Source organism: Oryzias latipes, chromosome 9, assembly GCF_053564925.1.
Source record: "Oryzias latipes strain Hd-rR chromosome 9, Olatipes_Hd-rR_3.1".
NCBI classification, from domain to species: domain Eukaryota; kingdom Metazoa; phylum Chordata; class Actinopteri; order Beloniformes; family Adrianichthyidae; genus Oryzias; species Oryzias latipes.
The window spans coordinates 2,196,134-2,214,171 of NC_136245.1; the positions used below are offsets into that span (position 1 = coordinate 2,196,134).

General features: G+C 42.0%; 1 protein-coding gene across 1 annotated transcript in view; it reads left to right on the top strand.

Moving 5' to 3' along the window:
* Positions 1-3,560: 3,560 nt before the first annotated feature.
* c5 (complement component 5) overlaps positions 3,561-18,038 on the top strand; it is a 44,079-nt gene continuing 29,601 nt past the window's right edge. Inside the window, exons 1-10 of the mRNA XM_011479715.4 lie at positions 3,561-3,737; positions 5,516-5,711; positions 5,796-5,949; positions 8,510-8,580; positions 8,685-8,782; positions 8,861-8,943; positions 9,018-9,108; positions 9,182-9,290; positions 14,747-14,879; positions 14,966-15,081. Of these exons, the coding sequence (XP_011478017.1) occupies positions 3,670-3,737; positions 5,516-5,711; positions 5,796-5,949; positions 8,510-8,580; positions 8,685-8,782; positions 8,861-8,943; positions 9,018-9,108; positions 9,182-9,290; positions 14,747-14,879; positions 14,966-15,081 (1,119 nt within the window). The 5' untranslated portion in view covers positions 3,561-3,669. The remainder of the gene's footprint in view (positions 3,738-5,515; positions 5,712-5,795; positions 5,950-8,509; positions 8,581-8,684; positions 8,783-8,860; positions 8,944-9,017; positions 9,109-9,181; positions 9,291-14,746; positions 14,880-14,965; positions 15,082-18,038) is intronic.

The window sequence follows — 18,038 nt, forward strand, 5'->3', positions numbered from 1 at the left end:
TTTCGCAACACGTCCAAGTCTGTTCCATCAACCGACTTTGCACGATATCAAAGAAGAATAAGCAAACTAATGAGTAGCTTGAATTGCCCCTTTCCAACAATGCTTCCATACGTTACTACACCCTGAAACAGCGAAACAGCATGGCTGTGAATTGTGCCCCCTGAACAGCCCCCTGACTCATGGTGAGGAACTTTGCACCCACAATTCCCCACTTCTCATGAGTCTTAGGGGCAAAAGGCAGGGCTAACCCCGGATCGCCCCAATATGATGATGATATGATGATGATGCTCATGGGGCAGAGAGCCGCATGCGTCTCAAGGGCCGCGTGTTCGCCACCCCTGCTTTACGCGATCGCAGTGAATTAGCTGATTATAAAGTAGAAAAGCCGCTTTTCATATCGGCTATGCAACGATATCGAACTCATTACTAACGTAAAGTGTTGCACAATGACACAGAGCTGCTTTTCTCTCCACGACAGACTCAGCTGATTTACGTAGATTACATAAACTCTTCACTGATGTAAAAGGTTGCATAGCAACACCAGGCTGCTGTTCTCTGCAACAAAATCCACCAGAATTACATTATTTGCGTCAATGGTTGAAAAGTTACGGTAGTTGAAAGAATGTCAACTATGGCGCTGAAAGTCCACTGTTAAAAGGTTCAGGGGGATTTGTTAAGAGTGGCAGTGAAGTCAAAGCCCATTCACAGTAAAAGGCCCACAGTTCTGGGACACCGTACCTGCTGAATTAAAAGCTCTAAAAAAACAATTGGTAAAGCAAGGCAAGGCAAGTTTATTTGTATAGCACAATTCGTACACAAAGTAATTCAAGGTGCTTCACAAAACAGAAAAATGCATTAAAATCACAATACATCATTGAAATAATCAACGTAAAATTTACTTTAAAAGAAAAAAAATAAAATAAAATAAAATTGAAAATTGATTTAAAAATAAAGGAAGGAAAGGAAAGAAAAGTGCAGATAGGACCTTTCAGTCATATACACGGCTAAACAGAAATGTTTTAAGTCTAGATTTGAACATGAACACAGAAGAGGCCTGTCTTACGCCTTCAGGGAGGCTGTTCCAGATTTTAGCTGCAGAATATTGAAACGCTGATTCCCCTTGTTTAGTTCTGACTCTGGGAATCAACAGGAGGCCGGTCCCTGAGGTCCTCAGAGTACGAGATGGTTCATATGGCACTAACATGTCAGAGATGTACTTTGGTGCTCGGCCATGGAGAGACTTGTACACAAGCAGAGCTGCTTTGAAGTCTATTCTTTGAGGTACAGGGAGCCAGTGCAAAGACCTGAGCACAGGACTAATGTGATCATACTTCCTGGTTCTGGTCAGGACTCCAGCAGCAGCATTCTGGATGTACTGAAGCTGTTTTACAGCTCGTTTGGACAGGCCGGTGAGCAGGCCATTACAGTAGTCTAACCTGCTGGAGACAAATGCATGAATAAGTATCTCCAGGTCTGGCTTTGACACTATGTTTTTGATTTTGGCAATGTTTTTCAGATGATAAAATGCCGCTGATGTTACTGACTTGATATGGCTGTTAAAGTTCAGGTCAGAGTCCATGATTACCCCTAGATTTCTGACTTGATTTGAGGGTTTTAGAGACAGAGAATGAAGGTAGCTGCTGACACTTTCTCTTTGTTTCTGTGGGCCAAAAACAATAACTTCGGTCTTGTTTGAGTTTAGCTGGAGAAAGTTGTTCTGCATCCACGCACTGATCTGTTGGAGGCAGTGGCTGAGAGAATCCACCGGCCCATATTCACCTGTTGTCAGTGACACATAGATCTGAGTATCATCTGCATAGTTGTGATAAGATATGTTATTACTGCGTATTAACTGCCCTAGTGGCAGCATGTAGAGGTTGAACAGAAGGGGTCCCAGGATCGATCCCTGGGGCACACCACAAGTCAAGGCCATGTAGTCTGAGACACAACTCCCAATTTCAACAAAATATTTCCTGTCTTCCAGATAAGACTTGAGCCAACTTAGTGCAGATCCAGAGATGCCAACCCAGTCTTAGAGTCTGTGCAAAAGGATCCCATGATCAACAGTATCAAAGGCAGCGCTCAGGTCTAGCAGGATTAAGACAGTGACTTTGCCATCATCAGTGTTCAGGCGGATGTCGTTGGTTACCTTGATAAGAGCAGTTTCTGTGCTATGATGGGGTCTAAAACCTGACTGGAAAACATCAAATGAATTGTTTAATAAGAGAAAATCAGTAAGCTGTTGGTAGACAACTTTTTCAAGGACTTTTCCTAAAAATGGCAGATTAGAGATAGGTCTGTAATTATTCAGTACAGTGGGATCAAGACTGCTTTTCTTCAGGAGAGGTTTAATGACTGCAGTTTTTAAGGCCTCTGGAAATATTCCAGATTGAAGAGACATGTTAACTATTTGAGTAATTGATGGCAACACACTGTTCAGGACAGACTTTAGAAATCTAGTGGGTAACACATCAAGGCAGCATGTAGACGAGCTCAGACGTAAAACTATTGCTTGAATCCAATCAAGTCTGTGTAGGTTGTGTGTTTCGTGTATTAATGTGATGTAATGTTTTGACTCTGAGGTTAGAGATGTGTGTTGCATCATCATGTGAACATTTAGTGGTGTTTCTGTCAGCCATGAGACGGACATCGATGTTGAACTGTACGTCAGCTCCAGTTTATCCTGAGCTTTTGCGGGTTGGTGAACATGGTGGCTGCCTCCCGATGATTAAGAATAATCACCTTTCCTCCTGAGTCCAAACCTTTTTCATGTCCAAGCTTACCTTTATGTTTAAGTTAGGTTCAAGTTTATTTGGTTCTTTAAACATTACATTTGCTGCAGGATAATGCATGGCTTCATGTTGCAGCAGGATAATGGATCCTCACCGGACGTGACGTTGAGAGTGTTTTGGATGCTCTGGATTTGTGTTTCCGACAGCGTGTTCCTGGTGGTCACATCAGACACTGACCGGTTTTCTGAGTCCCCAGACCCCCCCACCCCCACCCAATAAAAACCGACACATTTCAGAGTTGCTTTTTATTGTGGCTAGTCTAAGGCACACCTGTGCAATAATCAGGCTGTCTAATCAGCGTCTTGATACGGCACACCTGTGAGGTGGGATGGATTCTCTCAGCAAAGGAGAAGTGCTCCCTGTCACAGAATATGTGAGCAATATTTGAGGAATACGGTTATTTTGTGTTTGTAGAAAATGTTTCAGATCTTTGAGCTCATCTTATAACAAATGGGGGCAAAAAAACACAAGTGTTGTGTTCATTTTTTTATTCAGAATAATTACAGCAGAAAACATTAGGCCAGAAAAATTACAGCTGCATTACATGTTTGACTCATTTTGCCTCCTCTAGAGGATGCCAACAACACTTTGTTTCATGAGTTTGCCTATTTTCTACAGCGGAGCAAAGAGAAAATAAAAAAATAAATCTGAACTTGACTTTTCTGATTGTAGAAAACCTTGGAATGTACCATGTTGGGAAAGAAGAGAAAACACAGGCTGTGTCAACTAACCTTTGAAACTTTCACAAACAAACCTCCCCTCTGTGTCCTGTTTTCTGAGGCAGCAGAGCGGATCGATAACCGCCATCATGTAGCTCCGTTCCAGGGTCTCTTCTCAGTCAGTGTTGTGTCTGTGGAGCTCAGAGCGGCTCCTCAGGATGAAGGTGTGTGTTCTACTCCTGTGTGTGTGCTGCCTTTGCTGGAGGACACAGGCACAGCCCAAATCGTGAGTCAATTGCTATCATCATCCTAGTGTTGCCCTCATAGAGGTTTGGACGGGATTCCAAATTCTAAAGTTCCCGTTTGCAGCTCTGTGGATCCTAAAATCTAAAAAATCTTTGATCTTTGAAGAAATCTGGTCTGGAATCATTTTTGCAGTGTCTTGTTTCTGCTTGGAATCCTCAGGCGGCTCAGGGACCTTTGACTTTTGCAGATACTTATTGGGTGATCATGGTTTCTTAAGATAGTTTGTTTTTAAAAAACAAAACAAGAATGAAGTCCATCAGAAAACTCTGACGACCCAGCATTCTAGCAGCATTTAAACGCATCATCTCTTCACAAACCTGGAGACGTGAAAAGTCTCACAACTTCTTGTGCACTTTTAACTCTGATCTGTGCATATTTTTGGTTTTGTGTGTGTCAGGCAATTAGTGTGTACTAAAGATTTCTGTGAATAGGAATTTGAAGTACACATTTATGCACAAAATGTATTGTTTGAGTGCAAATCAAGAATTGCAGACACACAAATCCAGTGAGTCTATTTTCTCTCCCGCTGGTTGCATTTAATTATACAACCAGCAGGGGGCGACAGAGTTCAACACTGCAGGTGCAGCCACAGATGACTGTTGTGTGCCTGTTTTCAGAAGGGTGCTAAGCTGGAATCCAGAAAAAGTTCAGACTAGCTAAAATAGGCTGAACAATTTCACAAAGTAGGATGACACTTGGTGGGCTGCACGGTGGCGTAGTGGCTAGCGCTCTCACCTGACACCAAGAAGGACCTGGTTAGAATCCCATCTTGGTTCTATTGTGCATGTGTGTCACTCCAGTTTCCTCCCACAGTCCAAAAAAATGCTTTTGAGGCCAATAGATATGTTTAAATTGTCCCTGGGTGTGAATGTGTATTTAGATTGCCCCTTGCCCTCACCCGACAGTAGCTGGGATAGGCTCCGGCAACCGATAAGTGGGTTTGGCAAATGGATGGACGGCTCATAGTCTGTGGACATGTCTTTTATCAGACTAATGAGCAACAACCTCTGGCTGCAGAATTCTTTTAGTTTTTTTCTACCCATCCTTTTTTTCAAACTCACTAAATCCCTTTTGGGGTGACATGGTTGCTGGAGCCTATCCCAGTCACTGTTGGATGAAGGTGGATCATCCCCAGTGTGTTGCAGGGCTGCACAACCACACACTCACATGCAATTAGGGACAGGGATGAACCCATGAAGGCTGTTCTGTGACTGTGGAAAACCCACACATGCACGAGGATATCACGCAAACTCCACACGAAAACAACTCAACTAGGTTTTGAACCAGAGTGCTCACCACTACACCACTGTGAAGCCCTATTTGATTCCATTCTAGTGTAAAGACAAGTTTGAGTTTTTCCTTTCACCAGCATGGGGTTTTGGTTGAGCTGTTGACATGGTGATCCTTATACCTGAGGATGGCGTTCTCCTGTCTGCCTGTGTGTGATGAGTCAGAGTAGGGTCAGATTATCCTCATCAGCTTTCTGAAATCTCAAAATCTTACAGCTCAGAACAGACTAGAAGAGGTTTTCTGCAAACTCAGACTAAATATTATAAAACTGATGAATTTTGGTCAAATGTTAGGAGTTTGTGTGATATTATTGCAAAGCCAATTCCAGTGTGTCCCCATGGAACAGTTGTCATTTATTTGTGTATTTTTTCACGAGTTTGTGTTTCCACCAGCTTAGTAAAGCTGACCTTTCTCTCCATTGTGACTCACAGAAACAAAGTGATGTTAAAAAGCCATCTTCCTCCTCAGGTATCTGGTGACAGCTCCCTCCTCGTTCCGCGTGGACGCGGTAGAGACCGTGTTTGTTCAGCTGTTTGGTTACACGAGGGAGGTGACGGTCTTTGTGTTCCTGAAAGACTCCATGGCTCCAAATCATAAGCTTCTGTCCAGAGATGTCCTGACCCTAAATGCCAACAACAAGTTCCAGGCTTTAGCCAATGTTCAGGTGAGAAAGAGCTAGGCACAAACTGATGCGGATCATTCCAAAGATTGTTTTTTCTTATGATGCCATTTGTTTTTGTCTCCTTAGCTCTATCCAAACGTGCTGACAAAGGACATCCAAAAGGTCGTTCTTCATGTCCAGTCAGATGAGATCAACAATCACGTTTTTGTCCCAATAAGTCGCTCCAACGGCTTCATGTTCATCCAAACCGACAAACCTCTGTACACGCCACATCAGAATGGTAGGTGGCGCCGATGGTCCCAGACTGACTGTGCAGCCCTGAAGGCCATGTCCCAACATACATTTTGCACATTTCCCACGTATGAAATGTCGGTCTTTCGTGATGCATGCATGATATATGTCATTCATAAATGTTTCCTGGGTTCGTTATCCGTCGATGTGCGCAGATGTCCATCGAGGGTTTCGACCGACAGGTCTTTACGTGAAAAGTTTGAGCTTTTCTAAATTTTTGGTTGGTTGAGAATTACGCTGTTTATGTGTATTCTACGTAGTTTATACGCAATTATAACGTAAATTTTACACACCTGTGAGATTTTTGCAAGGTACATACACTAATTTGTGACTTTCCACGACCGTTCCACGTTTGTCTAACAGACTTTTCACGCATGAACCACCAATGCATAACTTTTGTGTCACGTATACGGCACACATATCACATTGAAATTACAGAATTGATGCATGAATCACTAATGAATTGCAGATAAACAGCTCAATAATCTCGCGGCTCATGTTCAGTGTTGGTTTACGTGTTCTTTGCGTGGTTTATTGGTACTTCTTCTGTGGTTTTAATGTGGTTCATTCCTGACACATCTGTGACACATCTGTAAAGACCACAACTTTTCTCACATTTCCACGTAGATTCACGTCTGACCAGTTTTCATCTGTGCAATATGCACAAAATGTTCTTAGAGGAACAAACACATGCATGCGCCTTAGTGACATGCACCTGTACGGGGATTGGTGGGTGCTGTGGATTTTTGGGTTGCGGAGAGGAGTGATTGCATCTTAAAGGGGACCGCAGGTGTGTCTTGCAGTTTCCTTGAGGCTCCTATGGTCACTTTAAGCCAGGCATGTCCAAAGTGCAGCCCGTGGGCCAAATCTGGCTTACTTTCAAATTTCCACCGGTGTGGGTACCGGATGTTCTCGGGGTCCTTCGGGGTCCTTCGACAAATTATGATGTCACACTATTTGATTGGCTGCAAGTTGCCATGACCAATGAGTTAATGTCGCTAAGTTTTTTTAAAACTTTATTGACAATTGCGGTATCATACATTAAATAACGAACAATAACAATGTAATCAATATTACCTCGAAGATCAGTAACCATTGCCAAACATAACATATTAACATAGAAAATAAAGAATAGAGGGGGAAAAAAAGAAACAATGAACATAACACACAAATAAATAAAAACTTAAGTAAAATAAAAATAAAATAAAGGAACATAGAACCAATCTAAATAGTCTAAAAACAGAGCTCTTTATGAAATGTTATAAAAAGTGGTTTGGTCTTCAAAAATTTATTTTTGTGCATTTAAAACTTACCTTGCAATATCAGGATATTAAGAACTGTATTTTCTGGTCTATTGTATGATACCACACCCAATAGAACATTTTTTGAGTGTAAATGAACTGGAATTGCAATTTTGGAAGAATACCAAAAGCAGAACGCATCCCAGAATGTTTTTATAATTCCACAGTTAAAGAATATACGATCCACCGTCTCAATGTCATTCAAACAAAACCTGCAGTCATTCTCTTCAAACCCAAAACGAATCCTCAAAAATTCCTTAGATGGGTACGACGTCGTTAAGTAGTATAATCGCTAAACGTAAAATCGCTCGCTAAGTAGTTTGTCCAACTGGTGTTACCGTGGGGTGACGTCATCATTGGTCGAAGGACCCCCAAAGGACCCCGAGAACATCCGGCGGCCCGAGTCGATGCGGTACCCACATCGGCCTACGGGTTCCTTTCATCAAATTATTTATATGCACCATTTTCTAAAACTGTGTGCACAATTTCTTGAATGTGGTTGGCTAAATTATGTCTTAAACCGTTGTAAACCTGTGGCAACACTTTCTAGCTCATTTCTAAAATGTTAACTGTAAATAAATAAGAAAAGTTGACAGTGAGAGCCTCCACTTCCAGGACAAGTAGAAATTGGCAGATTTTGAGTGAAAAATGAAGCAATGTCTTTCTAACAAGTCAAGACACAATACCAAGAGACACAAGATAACAGGGACAGAATGGTGCAAAAATAAAGACACATTGACAGTAATTTAGGTAAAAAAATCTATTTGGACATGTTTGTTTTTATGACATTGCAATAATATGTTAATTAAATAGTTCATTTGCATTTAATGTCTTTAAAATTATTCAAAAGAATATCCTGCCGGTGGTTGACACCCAAATATTTTCACCTGAACAATTTGGCCTTATTTGCAAAAAGTTTGGACACCCCTGGCTTAAGGGTAGAGATTGGCCCATATGAATTTTTCCGGCTGATATGAATAACCGATATTCCCCTTCAACTGTGGCCGATAGCTCATAGTTGCCGATACGGATATTTAAGTGTCTACAGTACAACAAGTTTTAACAACAAGTTTTGACAAGTTTAGATTTCCGTTTTGTTTCTTTATTAGAAACGTACAACTTTTCTTTTGCTATTTAATCACACTGTACTGGAAAATCTGTACGATGCCAAACACCTGTAATGATGAATCATTGAAGGCTGGTCATTAAGAAAAAGGAGTTAGCTGCTTGTTTTGTTTCCTCATCCAGTCAAAGTGAGAGCCTTCTCCATGAACCAGGAGCTGAGGCCAGCCAATCGCAGCGTCTTCTTGACCTTCAAGGTGATGGTCTCCATGATCAGCTGAAGGAAACAGAGATAGCACGGCCTGTTTCCCGTCCTTTCCCCTTCAAGGTCGGCTCACATGAGTATACTTGTCACACACAGGACCCTGACAGAGTGACAGTAGATGTTGTAGAGATGGTTGACATAAATAACGGAATCCCAACGATGCAAAAACGCTTCAAAATCCCCATCAAACCAAAGTAAGACCAAGAAAATTCTGCATTCCCAGAATATGGTGCAACTTTGGGATATTTTCACTGATGCTCCTGGGATTACAGGTTGGGAATTTGGACGATTGAAGCTTCCTATTCAGACGACTTCACAACAACAGCAGTAACCGACTTTGAAGTAAAAGAGTATGGTAAGATGGAGCAGCACATCATGTTTCTGTAGAGTTCCATATGTCAATAATCAACCATTTTTTTCTTGAATCAGTTCTCCCCAGTATTGACATCAACGTGCAGCCCAGTTTAAACTTCATCAGTGACACGAACTTCAACAGTTTTGACTTTAAGATATCTGCCAGGTGCGTCACTGACATTCTCACACTTGATTTAAATGCCTTCTGGCTCTGAGTAACAGGTTTTTACCTGTTCCAGGTATGTTCATGGAGCTCCGGTGGCTGATGGGGAAGTCTTTCTCCGCTATGGCTACGTCAGTGGAAAAAATGCTCCATTCATCATTCCCAACCTGGTTAAAAGAGAAAGGGTAAGAAAAGACAAACCCCTGTGCCTGTTCAACTGTTTCTGGAACACATTTCTGAGGCCACAAATGATCCCAACTTTGATCTTGATTATAAATTCATTTATAATCATGGTGACAGAAACTAAAATAATGATAAATAAACTGAAAGATGACAAAGTCATGGAAGCAACAAAAAAGGAAACATAGCAGAGGAGAGCCGATGACCTGACAAGGATGAACTGAAAACCAGACACTGAGGGTGATTGACAGAATTCAAAACAGCTGTGGATGATCAACATGAACCAGGAGTGACTGATAGGGGAACAACTCAACACATTAGGGACAGCAGTATTTCTACAGAAGAAATATTTCCCAGGAGTCCCAGCCACGTGCCATGCCTGTCAACCCCCACCAGAGTTTTCACGGAAGCCAGGTTCTGGAGAGACATGCTGAATCTCGTTCCATGCAGATTATTTTATTGTCCAAATAATTGTCCAAAGATTTGCAAGAAGCCAAACAAGAACTGGCCAAACAGAAACAACTGACAGAGAAATGCATTAATGATGGAAAATAAATCAAACAGGAACTGGAGAGGCTTCAAAAAGATGTAGATCCAGATGTTTTGAGGACGGCCGAAATGGCAAACCAAGTGAGAAAAGATATCAAAGACAGATCACAAGAAGGACCTCCATAGAGATTAGGAAAAATTAAGGGTGGCTTTTGTAAAAAAAGAGGAAACATTTTCAAAAGAACTTGAGACAGAATGGGAAAAAAATAACATCCTTCAGAGAGAAATAGAACGGCTCAGACGGCAGATGGACTTCCAAGCTACAGAACCAAAACCAAGAACACAACAGGAAAACCAAACTAAGCACAGAATCCTTACAAGGGGGACATTTGGATTCTTTCAAATTTTAACATAGTGTATCTTCAAATAGTAGCCCAGGCGCTTATTCTAAAAATTTGCCAGCTGGGCCGGCATTTATTAGAGACAGGCATCTATTGGAGACCAGCGTTTGTTCCATCCCAAAATGCATCTGTGCATGGGGGAGGGGGGTCTTAAAGGAGTCCGGCCACTACTAGCTCAGTTGGTAATGTGAGAGGCTACCACTCAGAAATCCAGGTTTTGATTACCAGAGGGGAATGAACAATGGTAATGGGGCAATTATCATATCAATTGCAAGAAATTAACATCACCCAGTGAGGGCCCTTGGGCAAGACCCCTTAACCTCCCGAGCTCAGTTCGGCTGCAGCTCACCGCTCCCCCAGGGGATGGGTCGAATGCGGAGAAGAATTTCCCCATTGCGGGATAAATAAAGTACCAAGAATTATCAATTATTATTAGAGACTGACCACAATTTGAAAATACGCTGTAAAAGCACTGCGTTTGACCAACGTCATCTTAACATCAGATGGTATTTGTCTGGGTAAGCCGTAGCCTGTTACGTTTATGATGTCCTCTTTTATACTTTGAAACAGGAAATGTTAGATATTTTTATAGAAGTCTCCTTTCCCTATATGATCTCAATATTCCTCCATAGTTATTCATCAAGTTAGGGGTGTAGGAAAAAATCAATTTGACAAAATATCGCCGTATTTTATTTGGCGATACTTGTATCGATTCAAAATGCTGTCAGGACGATATTCATTTGATTATTTCTGAGCGACCTTCAGCGTCTGACTCTTGTCCACTTCACCCTCTGACCGCTAGTGGGCAGCAGAACACACGGAGCAGCTCTACACCACACAAGACAAAAGGAAGACCTCAGCTAGAAGCCGCTTGTTTCGTTATTATGACACAGGAACTACTTTGTTTTTATTTGGGACGGATACCAAACAGAAACTCTGAGCCATGTTGCTGCCAGTAACATATAAAAACGGATTGTGGTGCTTTTTAGCGGCTCAGATAAAAACGAGTGAAGAAGTGAAGCAGTGCAGCAGTGCAGCAGCGTGGCTAAAATGCTATCGGCAAAGCGGGCCAAAAGTTCTGCAAAACTTCCCAGTAATAGATTGCAGTTTAGCGACCTGATGGATCAGAGGGATGTGTACAACGCTCTGTAAAAAGGCCGACATCATGGCGATCAGTGTTACTAGTTTACCTCTGCGTGAGAAAACAAAGTACCTTTGTCACATTAAAGTGTTTCCTTCGTTCTGCCATGCTGCCTCATCATCCCACTATTTTGTTTCTGGAAAGAATCAATGCCCCCCCCCCCCTTTATTTTTGAAGCACCTCTCAGGCTCCTGTACCGTTTAAAAGCACTGGAGAAGCTACATTAAGCAATGTTGAAAATAAACAGCACTTTATTTCACCAGAAACTTATTGGTTAAGGTACATTCATTCTTTATTGTTTTTCTTATACTGAAAAACATTCTGTTGTGATAATCAGACAATGTTGACTGTTCCCCTTTCTATATTTTTAGTTACCAAAATAAAAGCACTAAGTATTTGCTTCGTTAAAAGCAACTTTTATATGAGATACAGTTGGAGTGCTTAACATTGTGATCGTTAAATTAACGGAATTGGATCATTTTATTACAATGGAAGACATATTGAAATTCAGGTAGAGTTTTTTCAAAGTCATATTTATGTTCAAAATCTTTTTATTTGACTTTTCTAGGACATAAAGACATACATAGTGCAAAGTCACAATAGCAAACAGCAGGACTTGACAGAACTAAAATATAAAATAATAAAATATTAATAGGAATAAAAATTAACAAATAAAAAAAAATAAAAAATACAGCCAACAGCTGGGTACCAACACACTGGCACCGCAAGATGAGTTTGAAGCCGGTCTATGTTCGACATGGTATTGCACCCTGGTTGCCTCGTTCCCAAATCTGCTGAAATGTCTCCAGATAAGGGCCCCACATCTCCTGAAAGTTCCTGCTCTTAGGATTGAGTGAGAACCTAATCTTCTCAAGTTGCAAACTAGACATGGTATCTGCCAAACATTGCTTGTGAGTCGGGGGTGCAGCATTCTTCCACCTAACCAGGACTGCGCGTCTGGCCAAGAGGGAGGCAAAAGACAGAGTTTGTCGTTTTTCTCGGGTTAGAGTCACCCCCTCTCCAGTAATCCCAAACAGAGCAGTCAGAGGGTTTGGCTGCAACGAGACTTTGAGTATCCAGGATAAAGTTTGAAACACTGCCATCCAGAACCCTCTGAGAGATGGACAAGACCAGTACATATGAATAAGTGTGGCTACCCCAGTTTTGCATTTATCATAGGGACTGATATTGGGGATATGTGAGATAGTTTCAAAGTCATATTTTAAAAAAAAGAAAGAAAGAAAGAAAGAAAATATGTTTCTGTAAAATACAGGGATACTGGCATCACCAGACTCTTGCCAATACACACCCCTACATCAAGTTGTTTGTTCAGTTGATCACTTTTATTAACACACCTATTGTTGGTCCAAGAACTGAGAAGGATTCAACTTTGGCTTCAGTTTTCCATCTTCATGCATGCTGTTCTGGACTCAGGCTCCATATCTTTAAATTCAGTTTATCTAAAGTCTTATATCATTCTCTTAATAATTTAAAAAATCCTTTTTGGGTTTTTTGGTTTCCCAAATGGACATCCTTGTAGGATCCTGAACTGGTTCTGTTCCGTACCGTAATTTCCGGACTATAAGCCGCTACTTTTTTCCTGCGCTTACAGCACTGCGGCTTATTCAGTGACGCGGCTAATTTATGGATTTAATTGGCGGCCGCCATGAACGTACTTTCGGACTCAGTGAATGGTTTGTGTTCTCTATCTAACACCAAGCAACAAGCCATTTGTTTTTCAACACACCTCTAATCAGCCAAACAGCATGGACCTCCCTTCAGGTCTTAGACACTTCAGTCATGGTTCAACAAAACGAAACACGCATGCCCGGCCGCATCCCAGAATCCTTTGGTGTCATTAGACCCAACATGCACGTGATCGCCGCTACAATATGATGAAGCTTTCAAGTTAAAAGCAATCGTTAAAAGCAGCGTGAAAAAATCCACCATCACCAACGGGTTTGGAAAAGCCGGTCAGCTGGTGTGACGGAGAGAACAGCGCATGCTCCGGAGTGAATTTACCTCTGAGTCATAGTGACTCGGCTGGCTGCACGTAAATATGTGGAATAACAGGCTCCCCACAAAATAAAGGCTGAATAACATCAGCCTTTATTTTGTCGGGACACGACCGGAAACACAAATCGACGTTATCGTTTTTACGGTTTCTAAGGACTGAGCGGAATTTTGCATTGAAAAGCTCACAGCCTCCGTGTGAGCTGGAGACATGTTTTCCTGCTGCTGCTCTTCACATAGAGCTGCGGGGCCGATGGCAGTCTGATGGCTCCCACATGTAACAACGCATCCGCCCCTCATACAAAAAACGTATTAAGTCCGATTGCTCTGCACAGACACGATTCGCTCCGTCCACCGGCGCAATGGGGACGAAGCGCTCCTCCCTGGAGCCGCCCTGGCCAGAGGTGTCGGAGAAGATAGGAAGGGGAGACAAGGAGCGCGCAGGGCGAGCGCGGAGCGCAGAGGCGTCCTTGGAGCAACAGTGTTTGTTGTAGAAGGAAATTTCTGATGCACGCGCCGCGCTGAGGCGCGCGTATCGCGCTGAAGCGCGCGCTTTTCAGTCGCCGCTGCTTTATTTTACTGGTGTGTTTTTTTTAACCAGCCCTGTTACTCCCATAATGCTGCCGCGACACAAGCGGAAGGAGAGCTTTACCCGTTCACCCCTCCATGCACTGCTGCTACTTGCTCATTCTTAAACACGTACAACAGTGCTGCGAGCCGGGCATTGGCCCCGCCTTTAGCCCATAAGACTCATGGGAAATGGGGGATCGCGGATGTAAATTTCCTCATCATAACTGAGGGATGTAATGTTGATTATATGGTTACTGTTTGTAATTTTATGTATGATACCTAGATTGTCAATAAGTAAAAAAAAACTAAAAAAATAAAATAAAATAAAAAAAAACATAACTGAGGAACTTGTGAACAGAATAGAGGTCCATGCTGTTTGGCAAATGTAGGTGCACTCAAATACATGATCGTGAGGCAAAGCTGACTCTACCCACAGTGTGCTTATGAATCACACTCACTCTGGGAGTCACGACGTGATTTGTCAGGATGACAATGTTGCCTAACACATGCAATGTTGCCTAATACATGCGACTTGTACTCCGAAGCGGCTTGTGTATGTATAAAAGTAGTTAAACACGTGAAAATGGGAGGGTGCGGCTTGTAATCGGGTGCGCTTTGTATCCGGAATTTACGGTAATCTGGACTGTAAAAAATGTCTTTTCAGATCTAGATGCATGAGCAGGAGACAGTTTTACATCATATATTTACCCCAATGTTGACAATTTAAATGATTGGATGCAAAAAAGTACTTTTGACAGCAGTCCTTTCTCAAAAATCACATGTAAAGGTGTTAAGGTAGGCCCATTTCTCATTTGTTGTTACAATAAACATGGTGTGTCTCCTGTAGCTTTCTTCTTCTGGGGAAGTGGAAGTAAATTTAAACATGCAGGAGGTCCTGAGCAAGCATGACGGACCGAGAGAGCTCAGCAGCCTGGTTGGAAAGTATTTGTACATGGCAGTGTTGGTACAGGAAGAAACAGGTATGTTAACACCACCCTGTTCCACCTTTGATCTAAACCAAGAAGCAAAGACTTTTGCTTGATGACAATCTTATTTAATCCCACAGGTGGCATCAGTCAGGAAGCAGAGTTTGCCTCAGTGAAGTTTCTCAAGTCGCCTTACCATCTAAGCCTAATTTCTACTCCTCCTTTCATCAAACCTGGACTTCCGTATAACATCAAGGTTTGTGCTGAATGCCCAAATAGATGTCCAATGGTTTCCTATGAACACAAGACTATCTTCTGTGATGGGATTGCAGACTAGTCAGAGATGTTCCTTGCTTAATCTGTTATTAGCTGCAGCTTTGGTTTCCACTCTTTCTTTGCATGTTAGAATTAAAGGCCATGTCACACACACATTTATTTTTCACATATTGCATGGATGAAAATTGGTCATACGTATATAAAAAGTGAGAAAAGTTTTGGTGTTTACGTGATTTTTCACAGATGTATCAGGAATACAAAATAAAAACGTATCTTTATCTTATCTTGAATTAACCCCATTAAAACCATGGAAGAAGTACTAATAAACCACAAAAACTACAAATCAACTTAGAACATGATCCGTTTGTGATTGTTGCCCTGTTTATATGCAATTCAATAGGGATTTGTGCATCAATCATGTAGTTTTAACGTTATGTGTGCACTGTATACATGATATAAAGTTATACATCTGTGGTACTTGTGTGAAAAGTCCGTTAGACATACGTGAAACAGTCATGGAAATACACAAATGTGTGTATGCATCTCACAAACATCACTACAAGCAACTGTTCACTTGCCGCCCATTTTGTCTGAAACCAGAAAAAAAACATTAGCTCCATGGTACACTGACCGTCATAAAGGTCATGCACTGAAAATCAAAAAAAAATACAAAGTCCAAAAGAAGTTCCCTCATTGCCCAGTCAAGTGTCGAAACCACTGCAAACGGTTCAGTTATTGAGGTGAAGCTGGACTCTCTAAAGTGTCCTGTTGAAAACATTTTCATGTCAAAAAAGTTCATCCAATAAGGACGAGAACCGTCATGTCTGCTGATGTTTTCTTTATTTTGTTTTCTGAAGATTGCAACTTAATTGGTTCTTCTGAGAAAACATTAACGATTCTCTAAGAGTACAGTTAGAGCTAGCTGTCAGTAAGGAGGCAGTAATTAAACCTCATTAACGACTAAAATGCTACGTTAGGAGCATCGTACAACAGCTTCGCCCGTACATCAAAAGTATGTGTAACTTGCATTATCCTTACTAATACCCCTCTACAGGTGCAAGTGACTAAAACTTTAGGCCAAGACTGAAGTAGTCAATGATAAATCAATTAGTAATAATCCTTTGCTTGCTATTTCAACTCAATGATCTCCAATTAAAAAAACTTTTTCGGTAGAAAACAAAGATCATTATCACAACTTAGTTACTCGTTTTCTCAAGAAATCAAGCTATGGTTTTAGTCTATCATAAGAAAACTGAAGTTGTTAACTGAGTTATCAAGTTGTCCTCCCAAAAATCAGCTGAAAAAATGTTTGCAAACAAGGCAATTGTCAACTTCTGTGCAAGTCTCAATGTCTAATGCACTTCTTATATTTCAATTACATATTTTTATAAAGCATCAATTTACAACTGAGGTCATCTAAAAGGTCAGCAGAAAGAATACAAGTGAAATGTAGTCATTTGTTTCGCCTCAGTTTCTGACTCTGTACCGCTGTGTGGTACATTGTGTGGTGTATTGTGTGGTACACTGTGTGGTACAGAGAAACTACTCTGCACTCCTGAATTCCTTCATTTTTCTTTGGTCCGTAAAGAAAACGGAAAATGAACCTTCACCTTGATGTTTGATGGTCTGTCATGATTTAAGGACATTGCAATAAATCCTACCCACATCTATCTAGCCACAGGGGGTTGCAAGCCAGTTGCCTCTGTGCCGGTCCCAAGCCCGGATAAATAGAGAGGGTTGCGTCAGGAAGGGCATCCGGCGTAAAAATTGCCAAAATAACCATGCGAATCATCCACAACACTTTTGACATACCGGATCGGTCGAGGCCCGGGTTAACAACGACCGCCACCGATGCTGTTAACCTACAGGGTGTCGGTGGAAATTTGACTACTGTTGGTCGAAGAAAGAGGGGAGGCAGAAGGGTCCGTGGCCAGAGAGAGAAGGGAAAAGGCAGGAACATAGGTTTGAGAATAGGGACTCTTAACGTTGGCACAATGACAGGGAAAGGCAGAGAGCTGGCAGACATGATGGAGAGAAGGAAGGTAGATGTACTGTGTGTGCAGGAGACAAGGTGGAAGGGCAGCAAGGCACGTAGTATTGGAGGAGGATACAAACTGTTCTATCATGGTGTTGATAGGAAGAGAAACGGGGTAGGTGTGATTCTGAAGGGGGAGTTTGTAAACAGTGTTCTAGAGGTGAAAAGAGTCTCAGACAGGATGATGAGCCTAAAGTTAGAAATTGAAGGGGTGATGGTGAATGTAGTCAGTGGGTATGCGCCACAGGTTGGCTGTGAGTTAGAAGTGAAGGAGAGATTCTGGAGTGAGTTGGATGAGGTCATAGAGGGTATCCCCAGAGGAGAGAGAGTTGTTATTGGAGCAGACTTTAATGGCCATGTTGGTGAGGGCAATAGAGGTGATGAGGAGGTGATGGGCAGGTTTGGTGTGAAGGAAAGGAATCTGGAGGGACAGATGGTGGTGGACTTTGCGAAGAGGATGGAAATGGCTGTAGTCAACACTTACTTCCAGAAGAGAGAGGAACATAGAGTGACATACAGAAGTGGAGGTAGGAGTACTCAGGTGGACTACATCCTATGTAGACAAGGTCATTTGAGAGAGGTTAATGACTGCAAAGTGGTGGTAGGAGAGAGTGTAGCCAGACAGCACCGCATGGTGGTGTGTAAGATGACTCTGGAGGTCAGGAAGAAGAAGAGAGGGAAAACAGAAAAGAAGACCAAGTGGTGGAAGCTACAGAATGAAGAAACTTGTGAGGAATTTAGGCAGAAGTTGAGACAGGTCCTGGGTGGTCAGGATGAGCTTCCAGATGACTGGGAAACTACAGCAGAGATTATCAGGGAAACAGGTAGGAAGGTGCTAGGTGTGTCATCTGGAAAGAGGAAAGACGGTAAAGACACTTGGTGGTGGAATGAGGAAGTACAGG